This window comes from Choloepus didactylus, chromosome 9 (assembly GCF_015220235.1).
Source record: "Choloepus didactylus isolate mChoDid1 chromosome 9, mChoDid1.pri, whole genome shotgun sequence".
NCBI classification, from domain to species: Eukaryota; Metazoa; Chordata; class Mammalia; order Pilosa; family Megalonychidae; genus Choloepus; species Choloepus didactylus.
The window spans coordinates 102,191,204-102,213,890 of record NC_051315.1 but is presented as its reverse complement, the minus strand read 5'-3'; the positions used below and the strand labels follow the sequence as shown (position 1 = coordinate 102,213,890).

Genomic DNA, 22,687 nt, shown 5'->3' with positions numbered 1-22,687 from the left:
TTTTTTCTGTTACCATTTGGATGAGCAAATTAGTATTCTAATGAAAGGTACATTATATAATGGTTGGCAAATTGTTATGTATAATCTGTTAATAATGATGCCTTTTAACGTCCCATTAAAAGGCTACATTTTTATAAAAATTGAGAGCTGAAAGGGTTTTTGCTCTATTTACCTTAGTGGAAATGGCAGTAAGTTGAACACAGGTGGAAAGCTTGCTGGAAATAAGAGATGGTGCCGCTGGGTAACAGATGGTTGTGAAAAAAAATCTTTAAGTTGGTTAGACATGTGCTGTTTTCTCCAATGCAAGAAGCCCCTACATAAGGATTCCTGATTACTCTAATACATGCAGACTTCCCTAAAGAAATCTTTGGAAATAAAAAAAAAAATGCCTTGCCGCAAGATAACATCCAATCAACTACTTTAACAGCTTTGTCACAAAGTCCATCATGATTAAAATATAATTTACTTAGTATTTCTAGGATGTAATACTTCATAAATCTTTTTTATTTCATTGTATTATATGATGTCAGAGAAAATGAAACTTTTCAAGGAGGAAGTAAAATATTTTGAAAAGCAAGATTAAGGTAAAATTAAAATCTTACTATTTATAAAAGTCTATCTCTAGGACACAGCTCTTATCAAATTGTTTAAAGCCCTGAAATATTAGTACTGTAGTTTATGTATAGTTCTCTTTGGCATTGATTAAGAAAGAGAATGAGCATATTAGCTATAAAGTCTTCTTTCTTTAAACAAACTGAAATCTACAAGGAAACATAATTGAGTGGAAACCAAATTGCCAAACTATCCTCCCAAAGAAGTAAATCACAGGGAAAATGTTAACATTTAAAACATAAAATATAAACTTATGAGGTCATGAATTATCTTGTTCCTTTATTTCCCATTTATGTTTCAAATGTCAGTAAAAGAAATCCATTTTATATCTTAAGACGTTAGAAGGAAAATTTTTAAGTTGCTTTATATTTCTACAAATGGAAGACTCCTATAAAATACTGTATATTTTTTAAACAGCCCTGTGGGGAAAAAACTGCAGATGAAAAGGAAAGGAATCTTCTTTTTGTGAAACAGTAAAACTCTCAGGGGGAAAAAAAGAGAGAACTACTTCATCTCCTCACATTTAACACTCATACTCTTTCATTTTTATAATTTAGTTATGTAAATAACACAAAAAATTCTGATTCTGATTTATTATTAAAACAATTTTTATAATGCCATAAAATTAGAGATTTTGATCACAGTTCAGAGACTTTTAATATAGTTGTGTTATCAATGCCATCTTAGTGGAGGAAGTCGAATGAAATTAATTTATATGTTTTCCAAATCCCTGTAACCTTTTAGCTATTTTCGCATTTTGTATAAATCATGTTTATTTCCACTACACCTGTTCCTTATTTAAAAATTCACAAGTTTTTTTTAAGTTCACACTAGCAGAACTTAGTTTCATGCATAAATAAGTTACATTTCTCTACCAGAGTGCCTGAGTCATTGGTGCTGTTTTCAAAAAGACCCTTAATAAGGTTTATTATCATTAATTAAGTTGATGAGATGTGAGTTTTTCCCCATTGTCTTGAAACTATCTGCCCTTCCATTACTTATTATTCCATATGAAAATAAACTCATCAATTAAATGTTATTTTCTCCTACATGAAAATAACCTCCACATTTAAGCAAAAAAAAAAAAAAATTTTTTTAGCTACACTTTTTTTTTCTTTACAAAACTACCTAGTTAAAATGAGTCAAATTAGAGCCCATCACCCACTTAAGTCACCCTCACCATAGCCAATTATAGACTAAGGTCTCCTGGCTTTGTAGAGCTGGGATGACAAAGGTTGTCAATCATATCCTTCATTTTAATCCAGCTCTGCTGATGTAAGCCAAGATTAAGTTACCTGGGAAAGCTTTTGTAATTTCTGCAGATGATGAAGGGATTTGGAGAAATAAATTAATTCCATAATATTTATTCTGCCCCAGATTCTTCAATGTTTATCTTTTAAAGAGCTATAGTATTAACAAAGCGCTAAAAAGAGCACTAATTGTATTTAAGTGTGTTCCTGGTAATATTATATATCCAAGGAGGCAAAAAGGTAATATTGTAATATTCAGGGTCATGTTCCTAGGTTTGGATAAGACATGTTCTTCCCTGACTGACTTATTTGTAGGGAACAGAAAGGAGTCATACTTTAACTGGGCTTTTTTTGCTTCCTGCCTTTTCTTTTCCTCCTTTAATCTTCCTTCTCAGAAGCAGTGATAAAGAAAAGGGAAGTGCTCACTTGCCTCAAGCAACGCTACTTTCATATCAGTTGCTGAGGCATTTGGACAACCTTTATAGGGACTTCAGTTTCATGTGGAAAAAACTGGCTCCTTTTCCCTCCCAACCCCCTTATGAAGGAACACTTAGTATGATGCATGAGGTTAAAGCTGCAGGCTGGAGAGGAGGAGCAAAAGGGGACCATGCTTGGTTCACCTTTCTCCTGGTCTAAGTGGGCCTCTGCTCTCTGTGCTGGGACACTGGGGATGCCCCTAGAGACAGTCCACTCTGAGCTGAACAAGGGATGCTCATAGTACTCCTCATCGGAATTGTAAGGCTCATCATCAGGCACAGACACCGAGACGGAGGGGGCTAGGAGACTACGCCTCTCCCCGCGGGTGGTGGGTTCATGGCTGGGGAACCTGTGTAGAGGACCCACTAGATCCTCAGCCCCTTCATCTACAAACAGACACACAGGAAGAAACTGCAGGGAGAACTGGACAAGACAGACACAAGATCAGACAGACGAGACAAACAACTGCACAGGGACACAAAGAGTCACAGAAGCAGACAGTGAGATCGATGGGAATTAGCAAGACCAAGCCAATGGAGAATGGGAGAAAGTGAATGTGTCATGCTTAAGTAGTCACTGAATTTAAACTACCCATTAAGCAACCTTGCCATTGATCTAAGTGAATCAAAGGCATTGATACTCCTATTGGATCACAGAAATTATCTATAAATTCCCCTCAAACGGATCAGAATAACCAAGGAAAGACTGCAATAGAGACAAAGCATTACAAAACAAATGCATTCTTTGGAATAAACTGTCTCAAAAAGAATAATTTTTCTTATGCTTATAGCAATATATTTATAAGTTAAAAAGAAGAAAGTTGTTAGGAGCTGATGCCTGTACAATTACAGGGAAAATAGTCCTGTTTGAAGCACAACCTTAATTATCAAGGATGCTCAAATAATTAACATTTTTGTTAATTTGATTTTTATTTAACAACTTTAACCAGAAAAAGATTTTCAGTCCTGTTATGGGAACTCTACAATACATTATTCCCCTTTTCTGCCTTGATAAGGAGAGTACAGTCAACATAACTCTCCTTGTATCCTAAGGATAATGCAGTACCTTAGGCATCATTTTGAACACTGGTTCTCATTTGCAGGACAGTGGAAGTATATCATTTTAATAAAGTCTCTAATAATATTAACTTGTTTTCTAATGTTTTGTATCTCTTCTGAAAGCATAATAGAGATGCAGTTAGCTCATAATTTATAGAAAGAAGGCTCCAGATTAAAAAAGGCTTTCTTTTATGTGGCTTCATTGGTAACACCGGTTCTTTATGTTTTCATGTTTTAAACTCCCGATTGCACATTTCTCATGGAAATGCTAAAGGAATAACTATCATTTCTGTCTTTTCCTGGGTCTTGGCTTATAATTCTCCATTATTTAAATATATCTACTTAAAAACATAACTATAGATCAGTCTGCCTAACACTTGGATTCTTGTATAATTCAGGGACTTTTAAAGACTCTGACAATGAACAATACTTGGCTTCTGATGTATGTAGACACTTTATCTCTGGCCTACAGGGCAGGTTACTAAATTTGCTAAACATTATTTATTTACTTATATAGGTAATTTTAAATTTTTCATAACTCTCAATAATAAGAGCAAAGTCTGTAATATCTATCTGCATGGTTTTAAATTTCTATCACAATTCAAACAGAATTATAACATTAATTTGAAAATACACAGTATTTTTAGGGCAGTGACTTATTTTCAGCAACCAAATGTCGACATTTGGAAATAAGTCTGAAATCATAAGGATATTAAAATAACATCTTGTAGAGAGAATACTTTTAATCCTTTGAGCCATTATTTACTGATTGTTCCATGCAAGTTGTTTCTGGATGGGTACTCAGAAGTTTCTCAACCATGATACTTATTATATCATGAGATAGCGGGAGCCTAAAATTATGTTTGATATTCTTAGTTCAACTCGGCACGATTTCTCAGCTGAGCAGAAAATTGGCCAAGATCTAATCTATGACACCAGCTGAATCATAAGCCCTTGGCTTGTCACATGTCCCAACCATTCATATTTCCCAGTGACTCACTGGGGCAAGTTACTTCTAAAACTTCTAATATGTTTAACAGATTGCATGGACAATCAAGTGAAAATGGGATACTCTGCTCTCTGCTTTTCAACATTTATTTCTTGGGAAGTGGAGCTGACTATAGTAAAAAACTAAATAATTTAAAGCAGTAGGCTGGTAGTTTAAAGGCAAAGCTCATTGGATGTTTTTAACCTTTTGAAGATGTTGAACTCCTTTTTCTTTTTGTTGCTCTTCTCAAAAAGTGCTGAAATGTGAAAACAGCCCAGAGCCTTGCTTAAAAACTTTAATCAGAAAACAACAAAAACTTGAAGGTCTCTGGTGGAAAGGTAGCTTCTCTGTAGTATTTGTCTGGCCCTTAGCCAAAGCAACATCAAAAAGAATCTGGCAAAGTCTAGTTCTCCTTGGTACTATGTGCTGTATGTACTTCACATCTTCATTTAGGACTTTTGAGCCTGAAGGACTTATAAGCCCCAGAAATATGCAAGGGAAACTGTTCTCAGATGACACCATGGCTAGTCAAGTCTAAACAGTGAGCTTAGTTCCAATGATAGGAGATATTAGATCCTCATTTGCTACAGAGTTGTGTATGGTGGTTGCTCTTGCATCACATGGTAGAGAGGTGGGAAACATATAGAAACTAATGTTTATTTAGAGGTGGTTGGAAGAAAGAAAATTAGTTAAATAGTTTGTAACAAAAAGTTCTCATTTGAAAATAATTTCACTTTCATAGCCTCATCATAAGAACCCTGATAAGAGGTGGTTTTAGGGAAGCAGTGGAGTTGTGGTTACAAGGGATTAGCTTTGGATTGGAATTCTGAATAAGTCATTTACTACCAGTGACACCCTGGGCAAGAAAGTGGGAGTGAATGATCTTTGTGAGTTGCTGGGAGGGTTAAATGAGAATATATCTGTGAAAGTGCTAAGCACAATGCCAACTCCAAAGATTAGCATCTGACTTCAGCACACTAACACAAGTTGTCAAGTACCTCTGCTCTTTCCCTTCATTTAACACATCCAAGTCAGAGTTGAGAGATTTATAAAAATTGAAATGATTTCATAACCATAGACTGGTTGTTTAAGGGAATGATTGAATGCATCCTTTCAATATAAATACACATGATTTTGGGGAACCTGCTTTTGCCACAAAATATTCTATTTCACTTAATAGTGTGATATATTCAAGGATGGGGTAGCTTTACAAACTTTGTACTTTACATGGTTTCCTTTTGCATAAACATAATCTTCAGAAATGAAGCTTACTTGCTTGGTTTTAATGGGTGTAATAAATTATCCCTAATTTGTTTTCATTCAGACTGTTTTTTTAAGCATTTGAAAATTTCTATTGAGTTAAAGTAAGGTTAGTCACACAAAACACAGCCTTTCTACTCCAGCTACTTTTGCTACAAATGAGTAGTCTCTTTTCCTCAAGATGTGTATCTTGTGGGGTGGCTGCAATTCAGAGATTTTGCCTATTGCAGCATTACAGCTTCTGCCTCACGGTGTATAGCCAAAGGTAGCTAGCTCCACTTAGATGGTTCTCTACCCTCTCTAAGCCCTCTCTAAGGACCCAACTGTGTTTGCTGCCACAGAATTATATGGAGGGAAAACTGCTTTCACATTAGAATTATTATGTTACCACATCCATGATAGAGGTACACACCACTCTAGAATTCTGGAGCAAACCTAAGAAGGATTCCTGACTCTGTTTTCAGATGATTCCATTGTTCTTGCACAACCTTCCAAATTCTAACAGTTCAGTCCAAATGCCAATTATTATGATTATGCCGAAAAGAAAAAGGTGGTTAATACATAAACATCATATCCTTAGTACAGTATTGGTTTACTGTACCATGTTTCCTTTCTGTGCCTGCTACTTGTTTAATTTTTATATCAAAATCCCTTGTAAATGTCTCCCAGAATAAGAAGATATTCTAGGAATTATAATACTGTTAATTATAATAAATGAATTTTCATGCATGATAGTAATTAACATCTTAACTTTTTTTAGAGGAAGCTTTCATGCTTTCCCTTTGAGAAAGAACAGCTTTTAAAAATGTGATAATTATTTTAAAAATCATCATATCCTCAAAATCATCAAATTACTCAATTTAATCCAAGAACTCTCACATTCGTATAAAAGGATCAGACTGTGAGGCAATTACTGTGACACTTGGATTACAGTTGCTTTTAGGGTGTGTTGAGGACAATAAATAATCCCTTCAAAAAGGCAAAGAAACCTAACTACTCTCTTTCCATCTGATCTGCTAGAAGATATACCTTAATGGAATTTTGGTTGGCTCTTACAAACCAGATGGTTTGTAATCCTGCTTTGCGATGTCACTAATTTATTTTCAGACCTAAACTGGTTATTTTAAAAATAATATTTGTTGCATATAATTTAACTCTGGTTCTTTTTTTTTTTTTTTATTTAAAGGGATAGAGACTAGTTTGATTGTAAACCATACATCATTCACATATCTAAAGTGAGAATATACTTGGTCTTTAAGTCAAGGAGGCAGAGTTTGTTTCATATATATATATTTTTTTCACATAACTCAAAAAAATAGTTATCCTTTTAAAAGCAAATCATTAAGGCTTTCATACTGTTTAATGCTTTTTTGAAAAAAGAAAACAGAGTTCAATAAAACTACAAGTTTGGTTTAAAAATGTTCATAAAATGTCTTCAAATTATTTTCAATAGGAAAAGAGTTGACATTTTCTCTCAGTATACTGGAATAGCTTGGGGAAAGCAATTCTGAAATGTATGAAACAGTTACTCTGGAAAGTGGCACCTAAGTTATCAAAACGTGAAAGGTATTCTATATTTTATTTATATTTTCCCTATATCCTTTGTGTTACCCCCCACAACGCCAGCTGGGCAAATTATCAGATGGATGAGAGGACTCTATTTCTTCCTTTCCTACTTCAACTTCCATAGAAGAGTAAGAAGAGTCAATTATTTGACCTCAGAGGGACTTTTGGAGTAGCCAGGTCTGTCAATATCATAGTCCTCTCTGGCTTAAGAGGACTTTCTGACACTTGAAATGCTTTAAGTAGGGGTTCAGAAACATTTCAATGATCTGAGGGAAATACAACTGTCATATAAGGCTTCCCACTGCCTCTGGAGTGAAATCCATCTTCCTGAACCCAGCAGGCTATGGCCTACTCTCAGCCTCCTTCACTTTTCTATCTCTTTCTCATGGCCCATTAGCCATGGGCATCCTTCAATTACTACGGGGCTTTGTGCTCTTGCCCACCTGCACGGCCCTGTATGTCTTGGTCACTCTGCCCACAATGCCCCTTTCCTCCATCTTTACTTGGCCAACTCAAGCTTCTGGATTCAGCTGAAGTGTTAGTACACCAGAGAACATTTTCTTAGCCAATGCTAATAATCCAGTTAAACAAGATTTCCTTTGTTATTTTTCTTAATGCAAACTGCTCTTTTCCTTCCCAATGTTTAATCCAATTTGAAGTTATTTGAAAATACATTTTGAATTTCTGTTCTCCGACAGTGTACTCTTTAAAAGCAGAAGTCATGTCTGTTTTGTTTGCTACTGAACATCCAGAATTTAGAGCGCCTGGAACATTAGGTGCTAATAATGATTTGCCAAACAGACAAACATAGGGCCAAAAAGAATCTTTCAAATCTATAAATTAAAAGATCAAGTCTCATGTTTAAGGGAATTAAGTAATACTCAGTGGTTGTTATATAATAATCCTCAAATTTTATTTTAATTCTTAGAACATTTCTTTTATTCCTTTGAATTATTTGGTTTAACATTATTTTAAGCAGTAAATTAGAAAAAAAACTCCTCAATGTAAGAAAAACAAACCTCACTGAAAACAAAGAGTTTAGGTTTATAAATCTGTTTATAAAATTAAATTATCTTAGAGTTGGTAGTCTATAGTTCAAGAATTTAGATTTTTGTATTTGGGAAATTAAAGAATATTTTAAATAAACCCTAATTACAAATTATAAAATGACAATGAGTCTTATGATAAATACCTTATTCAATTTTAACACAGTAAAATAATCTCTGCAGTGACAACAAAGGAAAGATAAAGAAAGAAATGAATGAAATGGAATCATATTAAAATTCTGGCTTTAGTATATGAAAACTAAATTATGTTGAAGTAATACTTGAACTGTAACTCTCTTCTGCTTCTTCCTATAATTCTCAAACCATACACATAAGTTAATTGCTTTAAATCAGAAAACAAGTAGTAATTTGCTCTTAAATAGTGACTTTCATCTCAGATTCTGAATGAATACTCTTCAAAGGCATTCTTCTGTTTTCTCCATGAGAACTGAAAAGCTGACATGGCATTCTGTGCTGAGTAAATGCATAAATACATTCACAGACAATAATAGGTCACAGCAGGAAAAAAGCCTATGATCTCAGCTTCCAGCTCAATGCTTTCAATACCAGATTTATTCATTAGCTTCTTCATTTATTCACTATTTATTGAGAGTTTGATATGTGCCAGGCCCTTGGCAAGGCATTGGTGATACAATGGTGAGCAAAACAGACACAGTTAATACATGATTCCTACTAAAAAGGGATAACATTTCTTTTTATTTTTATCAAGTCAGAGAGATAACAAACATCATCTTGTACTCTCTATGTCAAAACGTTCTAAGTTAAGTGAATGAGTCCTCTGGAGCTATTCTAGCAATTTATGCAACATTATCTTTTCCTTTATCAAGCATTTTTTTCCTTTTTTATTTGCCCTATTCTTCCAGTTCTGATTTTATATAGAAAGATGATTATACATTTATTTAAGACCTTTGTTTCCTTTTGACTATTTGAAAGACATCTCCAAAGCCGTCCCAAACTAGCCCATACTGTTGCCCAGTCTTGAGTAATGAAGTTTATTTTCCCTTTATCAGAAGACAAACCTTGTAAAGTCCAGTAGGCCTTACCTTCTTCTACTGTGACGGTCTGTTCTGAAGCTGGTGATGGGGGTGGAGAAGGAGGCAGATTAGCTGTGTCTTCAACTGCTAAAGATCAAACAATGGAAAAATGAAATATAACAATTAATCCTATTAGGCCAGTAGATGTGTAGGCAGTTCTGCCATCTGTAAAAAGACCTCTCTATGCAATTCAGAGAAAGACTCAAGAATAAGCTGTACTTTTCTTATTTTTAGTGCTATTACCTGATTCACATAATTTTGAAAACCTCAAAAGAAAAAAAAGCACTCAATGTTGCCAAAGTATCATTTATCTTCATAAAAATGGATGAGGGATGCCTGTAAAATTCTATCATTAATCCCACTAATTTGTTTCCGCCTGTTCAATTAATAAAATATTGACTACCCACCTTCATATACCATATCCAAATACACACAGGCAAACATTTTAGTTTGGCTTTGGCTTGATTAACTGACAAAATACTATAATTCTCTATTGTTCAACTTCTTGATCTGTAAACAAGTGTTACCTTGATCATTTAGTTATTTTAGGTGATGTATTTTTTTTTAAACAATTTTGTCCATTAAGTCTAATGTCAAACCCTTTTTCTATATTTATTCTCAGAAATGAAAAAACGAGGCAGTCACAGCCTGTGGCAACCTTCAGACAGAAGCTATGTATTAGTGGGAGCTGAGTCATCTTCTGGAGTTGGCATTGGAGAGAAAGGTTCTAAGAGATACAATTCATTCACAGTTAATTCCTAAGCTTTCCTCTTCAAGATACTTACCTTTTTTATGACCCCTCATATCAGGATTAGGGATTTCAAAGGAAATCTGTATCATAGATGGTCAGTGGTTAAATTTGTGTTAAAGATTATTTGGATTTCAGTTTTATGAAGCAGCTAGTAGAGGCCTTTGTGATGACAGGTGAATTTTTACTTCCTTAGTCCTGTGGTCTTAAGCATGGCATATTTTATGGTTTCAAATTTAAAAACAAAAAGGTTTTCTTTTATTTGAAAGACTAGAAGTCCAACTGAAGGTTAACTTAGAAAAGCTAATTTTTTCCCTCTCTGTTTAAGAGAAAAATAGTCCTTTACAGTCAAGAACATTTAATGGAAAATACTGAGTATATTTTAAATTAGTATTCTGAGATAGCACAATACTTTGTACTGAGACTTTTTAATAGACAATGGTGGGAACAATGACCAGAAAAATCAAATATCAAGGATAAATTATAGAAAAAAATGGATATGTACTATTTTTAGGCCTTAAACCCCTACCTTTCTATGGATTGGTTATACATGCCTTGTGAAATAAACACATATAGAACCAAGAAGAGTTTCTTTTCTTGATCTTTGCATGTTTGTACATATAAATATTCATTCATGTCTGTCTATCTATCCATCTATGTAACTATCTTTCTATTATCCATCTATCCATCAATCGATCGATCTATCCATCTATCATCTATCAAGTAGGCCAGCAAGAACTTTGGTCAAGAGTGTTTTCCTTGGCAAGCAGGTGTTAACACATTCAGAGGGCAGAGCTGTCTAGGAATCTTATGTGAGCCAATGAACCAAGTAAAGATAAGTACCTCGTGTTGGATACAAAGTCACTGACGATTCTAACAAAGTTCTTCCTGTAAGTTTTGTGTAGCCAGCTTAGGGAGACCTGAACAAGACTGTTACAGACAATCATTCACCAAAACTCACAAAAGAAAACAATCATTTCCAGTTACAATATCAGTATATTTTCCTTATGGGTGGAGTCTAAAATAAAAATGCAGTGGCTTTTTTTATAATATCTATCTATAGGGCTCTTGAAAATGAAAAATTACAGGTGACTTACAGGAGAAGTGTAACTATAAGTGTATCACCCAAAAGACTACCCAAACATCACAATTAGCCTGTTAATAAAGGTGAGAACAGGTTCCAGTATAACCCAAGAAAGGTGTCTGATGAATGCCATACGTAATGGCCTAGCTTTGAGTATGAAGACTTTATCTTGCGATCAAGGCACAGCTTTCTCATTTACCTAAAGGCAGAGCTGTTGGCTGATCTTTATGCTGAGCTTCCTTCTCTTGTTCGCCTTTCAGGACTGCTACAGCCTCAGCTGTGACTACTTGAACTATCCTTGCAGACACTTCCTCTGCAATAAATGGTGACAAAAGAAAACATAATCATGAGAAGTCCAAAATAGGTAGCAAGGAAGAAAAGTAATCACACAATATATTTAGTGGATCAGAATTTCATTTTTGCTGTCTTCCTTCTCAAAAAGTACAACTGAATTTAATACTTCAGATAAAGCATAAATTTATATACTGTCACAAAAAAAAGAATGAAGAACACAGAAAGAAATCAACAATCTTGGAGCTAACAAAATGAAAACAGAACTTAAGAAAAATGACGTTGTATGTCACTTTTAAACAAACCTGTTTACACAAACAGAAACAACAAATTTTTTTGTAGCTAGTAAAACAAATTCAAAAAGAGAAGAGAGGATTTATTTTGGATTTAATTTAGAATATGTTTTATAGTTTTCTTACAGTATTCTAGAAAAATGTCATTCAACTAGGTTTTTATGCTGATTACCATGATTTAAACACTGAAGATTTCTCAAAATGTTCATCTGTGAAGGAATAGCATTATCCAGGAACAGTGTGACAAGGCAGATTATAAAAAACCTGGGCAGATAAAATGTGAAAGACATGCATGGCAATGACATATCATATGGTCTCTTTCTAAAGAGTTCCTACTTTTCTAGATGTAATAGATTTTTTAAAAATCTGGTATTTACTCATCTAGTCAGTGCAAAAGTTTCATTAAGTAATATGGATTTGTCTTAAAAATGATCAATCTTTGAGACTTCAGGTAACTAGTTTTGACCTGAAATGGCTTCCACTGGAACATATCAATGCTAATTTTATATAACTTAGTCGAGAAAATATTAAGGAAATGATGTGTGACAGATCAATTAAAACTGAAAAAAGTATTTAGAGATTAAATATATGTTTACTAACATATAAGGAAACTTTATCCTATACAATTAAACTCACAGCATCACACAATTTTAGAGCTAAAGAGCTTTTACAAATGATTTTACCTAATCCTCTAATTTTTTAGATGAGGAAAGAAAAACTGGTATGGTTTTGAGATTTTCCCAAATTCACACAGCTGATGGAGGCAAACTAGGATTAGAACCCAGGTTTCTTGATTACTCTGATGTTCTTTCTTAAGCAGAAGAACAAAAGAAGGAATGAGAAACGTGATACTCTTTAAGTCATGGAAATGACATATGGAAATATATCAAATCTTTTAATGGTATGAATGAAGGAAATGATAGACACTTCTATCTAAATGTATCTAAAGTATACTACTGCTATTCCTGATTATATTTTGGGACTATGCAACAAGCGATTGACCATAATTGAGCAAGACTTACCAGAAATAAATTTATATCTTTTTCCTCTCCCTCTCCCTATTCCTATCTCTATCTCTATCTCTATCATCTCTATCTCTGTCTCTATCCCTCTCTCTATTTCTCATGTCTATTTATCTATCATTTATCTACCTACCTATATATCTTGAAGATCATGTTAGATATTATAATAAATAATTTACCTCAAAAAGATGAATATTTTATTTCTAGTTTGAACAGTATTTTCCAAATGGGGGTCTCAGAATTTTGAGTACTGGCTGATGAATTTTCCAGGTCTCAGAATCCTTTACATGAATGAATTCTTTTCAAATTGGGAAGATAACCCAGTAAAATTAATACAAGTATCTGTTGGTTTATCTGAACAAATTATAACTGACCGATGCTATATTACTACAGATTTTTTGTTTGCCATTGTATTTAGAGTAATTTTGATACAATGAAGAATTAATTTAAATGTTGAGGGCTAATGAAAAAAGACTGAAAGTGAACTTACATAAAGGATTCATTCACAAAAAGTGGAGGCAAAATAACATTGTGGTGCACTGTACAAACGAATGTTTCAAGATTGTCTAAATGAGATGAGTGAGGGGATAATTGAATCATTATCTGTCTCGTTTTCATAGACTTGCCAAACACAAAGGAAATGCACCATATCAGCTAGTACCACATTCCAACTGAGAATAAAACAATGTCATTTATTTTAGATGGGAAACAGTGGGAATTTTGATGGTTTTGTTGTTCAGAGACAATTTATAAATGGGTTTGAGTTTCATAGTTGAATATGAGCTTATGAATAAGATAATTTTATATTTGTACATATTTAACAAAAAACATATAACAATAATTTAACCCAATCCTGGTAAATTTTGTTTTTTTTTTTTTAAATAAATTAGTAGATTTTAAGAAATGCTGTTTTAGAATAATCAAACAGGTTGTGTGAGAGTCGAGTTCATATATATTATCCTAAATTTTCTTGGGAGGATAATATTGTTAAATTTTTTCAAATAGGAAATAATACATATTCTAATTTAAGTTTCACAGTAAGTTTAGAAAAATATCATCAGAGGATGTTTTCCAGGGGTTTCAAGGAGTCCAGTCAATTTAAAATCTTCCTCTAAGCAAAGGCTGTCACCAGTGCAGAGCTGGCAGCTTCTTCCAAGGAGAGATGATCTCCCAAAAGAGCCCTAATTAGCACAGCTCCTGGGTGAGTCTCCTCAGAATAGCCTGGCTCCTGGGGCAGAAGTAAATTCACTTAGGGTTCAGGCAAAGTTCAGGGAAGATTACTGGTAAATGTGCCAAACACACACAGAAGACAGGGAAAGAGTCAAAATCAAACCTATAAAAATGAAAATTGAAGGGCTATCATGCGTGTGATTGTATATATATAATCTATTCATTCATTCTCTGACTATCTATTAAGTGCCTTCATCCATCCATCCATCCTCCCATCCATCCACTCATCTATCTATCATCCACTTATCTATCATATCTTTCAAACTCTCTAGGGGATCCCTGTTTTTTATAGTATACATTATAGGAACTAACATGGATTTTAATTCAGAGAAATGTAGGTAGAAACTCCAGCACCGTCACTTTCTAGTTATCTGATTCTAACACATTTACTCAAATTCATTGTGCTTCAATGCCTTACTTAAAAAACGGACCTAAAAATAGCACCTGTCTCATAGGTGTTGTGGGGTATATGTACATAATTAAACAATAAGCCTGGCATATAAAGGAATTTTTAAAAAATGCTACCAAACCATTCTTCACCTAAGTGTCTTTATTTTCTCCTGGTCATACACTCTTCTGGGTCTTCTTCCTTAATATTTCTACTTTAAAGGAATAGCAACATTGATGCACTCAGAGTCAAGCCATACTAGGCAATTATTCTTACCACCACAAGAAACCAGCTAATCTGCTGTAATCTGTGTAAATGGTGGAGACCAGTGCTTTGACCTGGCTAAAGCTATGAGGAAGCTAAATATTCAACCTGCTATTTCTTTTCTGGCTTCGTATTCACTTCCCTGGCTGAATAGGTCCTGGGCTCCCCTCTGCTCGAGATTCCGGCTGGCAAGTCTCAATTCTGGACAGTCTTCTAGACAGTGACCCAAAAGGCAAGTTAACTCCTATCTACTTCTGAGAACAATAAATAACATGAAAATTTTAAGATATTAATTCAACTATTTTCATTTTTCAATGCTTAATTTTTTTACCTCCTTGTTCCTTTTCCTATGTTCTACTCTAAAACTTTTTTTGTGATTTTCCTTCCAAACAGTATTTGTGTAAAGTTATGAATAGGACCTAGAGATGTTCATAAGATTAAAGATGAATCTAGAAAACACATACATTGGTGAATTATTATTCATAGCACATAATTAAAAGGTAACATTGATCTGCACAGCTGAGACCATGACACTGCTTACTGTAATCTGAAATTTTGAAAGGCTCAATTATCTTTCTTTTAAACTTTAACAAATTTTTAGAAGAACATTTTCTAGTTAACGTTAAAAATTATCTTAGCTGAGGAGTGTGTATGATATGCATTTCTCTTCTCTCTCTTGTTAATATCAAGATTTCAAAGTAGTTAGCTAACAACCGCTACCCCATTGTGGTAAGAAACTTATACCCACTATTTGGATAGTGACATGCTATTATTTTGTTAGTAGAGCCAATATGGCAATGAGACAGTTTCTATGAGTTACATATAAAAAGTCTCATTGTTTTTCTTAGTTGTAGAGCCATGTCATGCCTAAGCAAAATGAGCAAAAACTTGGAACTAATCTAATAAGTGGATCTGCCTGCAAATCAGTTGGAGAGGAAACATTAAAAGTAATTTATTTTCTGCCCAAAATACTCTGGGATGTATCTGGGTGTTACATTTACCTGTATAGAATAATAAGATCTTATTCTCTGTTCTAGGTTCCATGTAATTAGGTTATTTAAATAAACTGACCAGACAGGATAAATTAGTGTGCTACAGAAAATTTAAATTTTGGACTGAATAAACATCTCTTCCCTTGGTCTCACACAGAAATTGAAGTTTTAAAATATGGACAACATCATCCTTTGCCCTATATTCTGATTTACCTTAGACCTAACCAGTTCCATTTTATTTGTATCTCTAATTGAGGTCTGATCTCTTTCTCAGCTTCTTTAACAGTTGCTATATGGAGTAATCCTGACTTCCAGAGCTACAGAACTCTAACTCTGAGTTTCAGGTATCACACAGGTACCCAATGTTCCAGGAAACTACCAGGTTATACACAAAGAGCACAGCATCTCAGAATTTAGAAAAACAGTTAAAATTCAGGAATAGTTGTGACTGCTGTAAGAGCTTACAATCTAGGAACCTTTGCAATGAGCCTCACTTGAACATTCTGCACTCCTTAATCATCAATTGCCTAATCTCTATTCACCTTCTATTCCCTGATAACTCACACTATCAAATTCAATTCTCAGAGTTTGCTCATTATAGTTAGTTTTTATTAGTGAGACTATAAATTATTTGAACTTTTGTTTCTGGCTTATTTCACTCAACATAATGTCCTCAAGGTTCATTCACCTAATTGCATGCCACACAATTTCACTCCTTCCTGAAGCCACTCAATATTCTGTCATATTTATATACCACAGTTGCAGTTCACCCTTTCATTCATCAGTCGATGCACCCTTAGGCCACCTCTGCCCATTGCAGATAGTGAATACAGTTGCCATAAACACCAATGTGCAAATGCCTATTCAGTCCCTGTTTTCAGTTCTTCCAAATCTTTGTTTAATAATGGGGTTGCATGATCATGTGGCAAACCTATATTTAGCCTCCTGTGGAGCTACCACAGTGCCCTCCAGAGGGGCTGCACCACCAGCAGTGAATAGGTATTATCTCTCTTGCCACATATTCTCCAGCACTTGTATCTTTCTGTTTATTGTTTAAACAGTTTTTTTCACATGCTATACAATCCATCCTAAGTGGATGGAACTATTAGACCAATGGTTCCTGGTATAATCACATAGTTATGCATTCACCACCACAATCTATAAGAGAACATTTCCATTTCTTCCACAAAGCAAGAGGAGAAGAAAAGAAAAAAAAAAAAAGGAGAAACAACAATAATACCCTTCCCTTATATTCTCCTCTTATTGACATTTAGCTTTGGTGTATTGTCTTTGTTACAATTAATGAAAGAACACTACAATGTTACTGTTAACCATAGACCCTAGATTGCATTAATTGTATTTTTCTCCATGTACCATCCTATTTTTAACACCTTGCAATGGTGACAGTCAATTGTTCTCCTTCAAGTAAAAACTTTTGTATATCTGTACATTTAATCACCATCATTGTCCGCTCTAGGTTTTGCTGTTATACAGTCCTGTTTTTATACTCTATCTTTCCTTCTGGTGTCATACATGCCCCTAGCCTTCCTCTTTCAACCATACTCACACTTAGCTTTGTTTAGTATACTTAAAATATTGTGCTACCATCACATAGTATTGTGCTATCCATTTCTGGATCTTTACAATCAATCCTCTTGAATGTTTGCACTCCTTCAGCATCAAGTGCCTAATCTCTATTCTCTTTTTATCTCTGATAACCCGTGTTCTCAACTTTAACTCCCAGAGTTTGCTCATTATAGTTAGTTCATATTAGTGAAAACATACAGTATTTGTCCTTTGGTTTCTGGTTTATTTCACTCAACATAATGTCCTCAGGGTTCATTCACATTGTCCCATGCATCATGACTTAAGCTGCCTTACAGCTGTGTAATATTGTATCATATAAACCACAGTTTATTTATCCACTCCTCTGATGATGGACATTTGTGCAAAAAATAAAAAAGTATTTGCAAAGTCCCCTTAAAAGACTGGGGAAAAATGTGGAACTATTAAACTTTCACACCTGGGGAATTCCTGATATTCTCTCAGGCATTAGGGACTCCCAATTTAATAAGCCAAGCCCTCGATCTTGAGGTGTGCCCTTAAGAAACTTATTTCTGCAATGGCAAAGCTAGGCCTGCTTGTAATTATGCCTAAGAGTCACCCCTAGAGAGCCTCTTTTGTTGCTCAGATGTGACCTCTCACTCTAAGCCAACTCTGCAGATAAACTCACTAACCTCCCCCCTACATGAAACATGACTCTCAGGGGTATAAGTCTCCCTGGAAACATGGTATATGACCCCCAGGGATGAGCCTCACCCTGGTATCACAGGATTGAGAATGCTTTATTGACAAAAAAGAGGAAAAGAAATGGAACAAAGTAAAGTTTCAGTGGCTAAGAGATTTCAAATAGAGTCAAGAGGTCATTCTGGAGTCTCTTACGTAAGCTTTAGATACTGCAAACTACTACTGTATGCCAAGCCCCAACCAACAGTATTACTGAAAACCCTAGGGAGCACCCTGGATTCTACCTAAGTCTCTATAAAAGTTTTTCTTAGTAAGTTTATTTTTTCAGAAACATTGGGCTTCCAGATTGAGCCTATGCCAGATAAGCTCTGAAACCCAGAGATACCAGTCTCTCCAAGAACATCAACAAATTTCATTTCTCTGCCCCATAAGAGCAACACCCTTTTCCAGCATGAAGTTAAAATGGTCATTGACAAGATATCCCTGAAGATTGAGATAATGATCAAATGAGAAGGAGGTGGAACTGAGAAATTAGGATTTGACAAATGACTGTGACTACTGACTCACTATGTAGATACTTCTTTTCAGTGTATATTATTTTAGAATAGCTGAAGGAAATACCTGAAGTTGTTGAACTGTGATCCAGTACTGTCAAAAAAAAAAAAAAAAAAAAAAGTCAGTTGAATCTACTTCTGGATGTTTTATTCTGTTCCACTGAGTAGAGTGATCTATCTATCTATCTATCTATCTATCTATCTATCTATCTATCTATCTATCTTTGACAATAGTACACTGCTTTAGTTAACCTACCTCTATTGCAAGTCTTAAAATTTGGTAGAGTGGTCAACAAGGAGGGCAGGCAGGGGTAAGGAGTATGGGATATTTGGGTTTTCTTTTTTCTTTTTCTTTATTTTTCTAGTGTAATGCAAATGTTCCAAAAATGATCATGTTGATGAATGCACAGCTATATGATGATACTATGAACCAATGACTGTATTCTTTGGATGGATTGCATGGTGTGTGAATATATTTCAATAAAATTACATTTTAAAAAAAGTAATTTATTTAAAATAAATTTGTTTCAGAGTCTCCAAAATTATGATTGATTGATTTAGAAATAATGGATTTTAAATGCACAACTCAAGGAACAGAGCAATAGGTTCTAATGGATAATCACTATGTAGGTAAACATCTACAGATAAAAAGTGAAGTTTGTCTTGAAAACTTCTGGGCAACAGGGATAAAGGCTGGTATTCGGAAAAGAGTATCAAAGCAATTCTTGGTAGATGATTTGAATTCTGGGAAAAATAATATTTTTTCTTAGTATTGAGGAAATACATTGGTGGAAAAGTATAGAGGAATAAGAAGTTAACTGAGTGGGACACAGATTTGGGAATGAGTCTTACACTGGCATCGAGGTATTGAGAATGCCTTTTTGACCAAAAGGAGGAAAAGAAAGGCAATAAAATAAGGTTTCAGTGGCTAAGAGTATTCAAATAGAGTCGAGAAGCTGTCCCGGAGGTTACTCCTATGCAAGCTTGATCCAGATATGTCAAATGACCACAATATGATAAGCCCAAGTCAGCAATTGTCCCCAAAACCTTAAAGAATACCCAGATCCTTATCTGAGACTCTATAAAGGTTTTACTTATATAAGTTTATTCTTCAGAAACTTAAATTCTTCAGAGAACTCCTATGCCAGCTAAGTCCCAAAACCCAGAGGCCCATAGCCTCTTCAAGATTATCAACTAGAAGTCCCCCTTTTCTCATAAAGTTGACACCCCTTTTTAACATGAACAAATTAGGTGATCCCTGTCTAGACATCACTGAAGATTGCGAAAGTGATTAAACTAGAGGAAGGGGTAGCAACAGATAAGACGGCATTTAACAAGGGATTATGAACATTGAATCTCTTCGTAATTTTCTTTTTCTTAGTTGCTAGGTACTGGAATAGCTAGAAGGAAAGAATTGAAATGGTGGCAATGTAACACATAGCATCCTTTGAAATTTGTTCTATAGCTACTTGTTAAACTGTAATTTGAAAGCTATACCTTTTATATATATGTTAGATTTCACAATAAGGAAATAACTAAAACTATGGTACCATAACGCATAACAACTTTGGGAATTTCCTATATATCTACTTGTTAAATCATACTTTGAAAGATATTACCTTTTTGGATATCTGTTATATTTCACAATAAGGAAATAAATGAAACTGTAGAACCGTGACCTATAATATTCTTTGGAATTTTCTAAGTACTTGTTAAATTGCACTTGGAAAGTTATCACTTCTATTATATATGTTATATTCTACAATAAAAAATATGAAAAAAATGATAAAAAAAGGGTACAGTATTTAAAGAAGGAAAAAAGTAACTATATTGTACAGAAGCCTGAGAAACATTACTTCAGCCCGGTGATAAAGGTCAACATCAACAGCGAAAAGACACATTGACAGCCTGTGCCCCTGACGTGATGTGATGAAAATGGCACTTTATGTCTGTGGTCTTCCTCCCCTAAAAACCATGAGAAAACATCAGACAAATATCCTTCAAGGATACCTGAACAGTACTTCTCAAAATTGCCATCAAAAACAAGGAAAATCTGAGAAACTGTCACAACCAGGAGAAGCCTAAGGAGGCCTGATGACTATGTTGTATCCTAGCTGCAATCTTGGAACAGAAAACAGGTAAAAAATAAAGAAATCTGAATAAAGTGTGGGCCTTAGTTGATAATAATGTGTCAATATTGGTCCATTAATTGTAACAAATGTACCGTAGTAATGTAAGACGTTAATACAGTAATATGGAAAACTGGGTGTGGGATATTCGGGAACTCTCTGTACTATCTTCACAATTTTTCTGTAACTCTAAAACCTTCTAAAAAAATAAAGTTCATTTTTTAAAAAAGTAAATGTAGTATTCTGTAGTTATAGGTTATTAGTTTTTTCTTATTTCTTTATTTTGCTTCTGTTTGAAAATTTTTTGTCTGTTTTTTTTAATTTTTAAAATTTTCTGATAAAGTTAATTGAAAAAAATACAAAAAATAAAAGAAGTAAAAAAAAAATTGAGACATACTTTATTTAATCCACAAAAACTACTTAACAATACCCAAAAGGTATCATGTTAAGCTATTTACATTTCACCTAAGTAAAGGGAAAAAAAAAAAAATCCACATCATGCTATTATACAAAGTTATTAAACAAGTTGTTGTACTAGGAACTTTTATTTATTGTCATTATTATTCAATCCACACAATAACACATTTTACAGATGGGAAAACTGACATAATAATGGATAAAGGAAACCTATCCTCTGGAGATATCACTTTGATTTACATCAGTGTACCATGCACATTTTTTATAAGATTAGGTTCTGTTGTCAGAAAACCTGGGTTCAAATTCTGCCTCCATCTCTTAGAACCTGTAAGACCTGGTCAAGTGACTTAATCTCTGTAAGCTTCAGATTCCCCATTGAAAAAGTGGATTGAAAATGATATTCGTCTTTTAGCATGTTGTGACAATGAAATGAAATATGTAACAAGTGCTTACTTAAAACATGTATCACTGTTTTAATCACTCTGGCTGTTTTACTATAATCTAAGTCTATGATCATCATTTGATTGACAAAATGTAGGTAAAAACTGAATGCATTTGTCATACATTGACATGATGCTACCATTTTTCCCAATGAGTACCTCCTTGTTTGAATGCAGGGCCTTGTCTCACAGACAGGCTTCTGACACTTCTTATTTAAACTAAAAAGTTAAAATATCTAGGATACAACATTACATTCAGTAAAAAAAAAATTTACTCCACTGTAATACCATAATACTCAATATTTATAGCCACTGCAATCCTCTGATTTTTTTTTTTTTTTTCCATGATGCTGATTTTTGCTACACTTCTGCCATGCTTTTATGGTCACAGTATTTATCATATCAAGTTTTTTCAGTTTCAATGCCAAATTTTTTAGACAGTTTCAGCCCTGCTTTTGCAAATATTTTAAACTCAATTTTGCTATATTAATCTATCAATATTGCTTGGGAGATTTACAATGAAAGCAATGGGGTTGAAACGTTCTCAGGAGCCTGGGAAAATCCCAACTCACTTCTCAGCAATAAATGACTTTGTTGGTATACACAGAAGTTTGCTTTTGAATGTGCACCCCTTAGGTTTTTCATCATGACCAGCTGTGATTACTTGAACATGCAAAGGTTCACTAATTAGACTGTGAACAAGAAATCCAAGCAAGTTGGCATATGCCCAGGAACATATTTTTGTTGATTTCTTTCAGATTCTTCTTAAGAGACAAGAGACTTTGACAGTAACTTCAACCATATGTAATATAAAAGCCAGGATATGTTTCTGCTTTTAAGAATAATAATTCTGTGTTAAAAGAAATGACAGGTAAGGCTACCATATGCTTGTAAAAGAAGGAAAACAAAACAATTTTAGACAGAGCGCTCCTGTCAAGAAAAGGTTTTTCTCAGTAGGGTACAGAACGGTTGCCTAGGAAACTGATGCTAATTGCTGCTGCTGATGGAAGCGAGTCAACAAGGAAAGCACTGTAGTTCGAAGGGCTCTGCTAGACAAACAGTCTAGATAAATTCCTAAAAACAGGGAAAGAAGAAAAGTTCCTTGCTTCTACTCCTTGCTTAATTTGGAAAGTAAATGGTTCCTCTGAAACTATTTCCTGTAATCAACTTGTAATGAAGGAAATTAAAAGAGCAGATTGCTTTTTTAATTTGCCTGTTTCCCTGGCACCTCTGCATTCATAAATGAAGCCAGCCTTGGCCTCTCCTGAGGCAGACT

The 22,687-nt window shown here is 34.3% G+C and overlaps 1 protein-coding gene across 17 annotated transcripts in view; it reads right to left on the bottom strand.

The window, feature by feature from the left end:
• Nucleotides 1-22,687, bottom strand: part of MAP2 (microtubule associated protein 2) — a 291,614-nt gene that overhangs the window by 40,597 nt on the left and 228,330 nt on the right. For 9 of the 17 annotated variants that reach the window (XM_037849213.1, XM_037849214.1, XM_037849223.1 and 6 more), the window contains 2 exons: nt 11,344-11,457; nt 9,322-9,399 (listed from right to left, as the gene is read on the bottom strand). In XM_037849213.1, the coding sequence (XP_037705141.1) occupies nt 9,322-9,399; nt 11,344-11,457 (192 nt within the window). Of the gene's footprint in view, nt 1-9,321; nt 9,400-11,343; nt 11,458-18,492; nt 18,520-22,687 lie in introns of all 17 variants that reach the window. The other 8 variants (XM_037849208.1, XM_037849209.1, XM_037849207.1 and 5 more) reach the window with 1 other exon arrangement.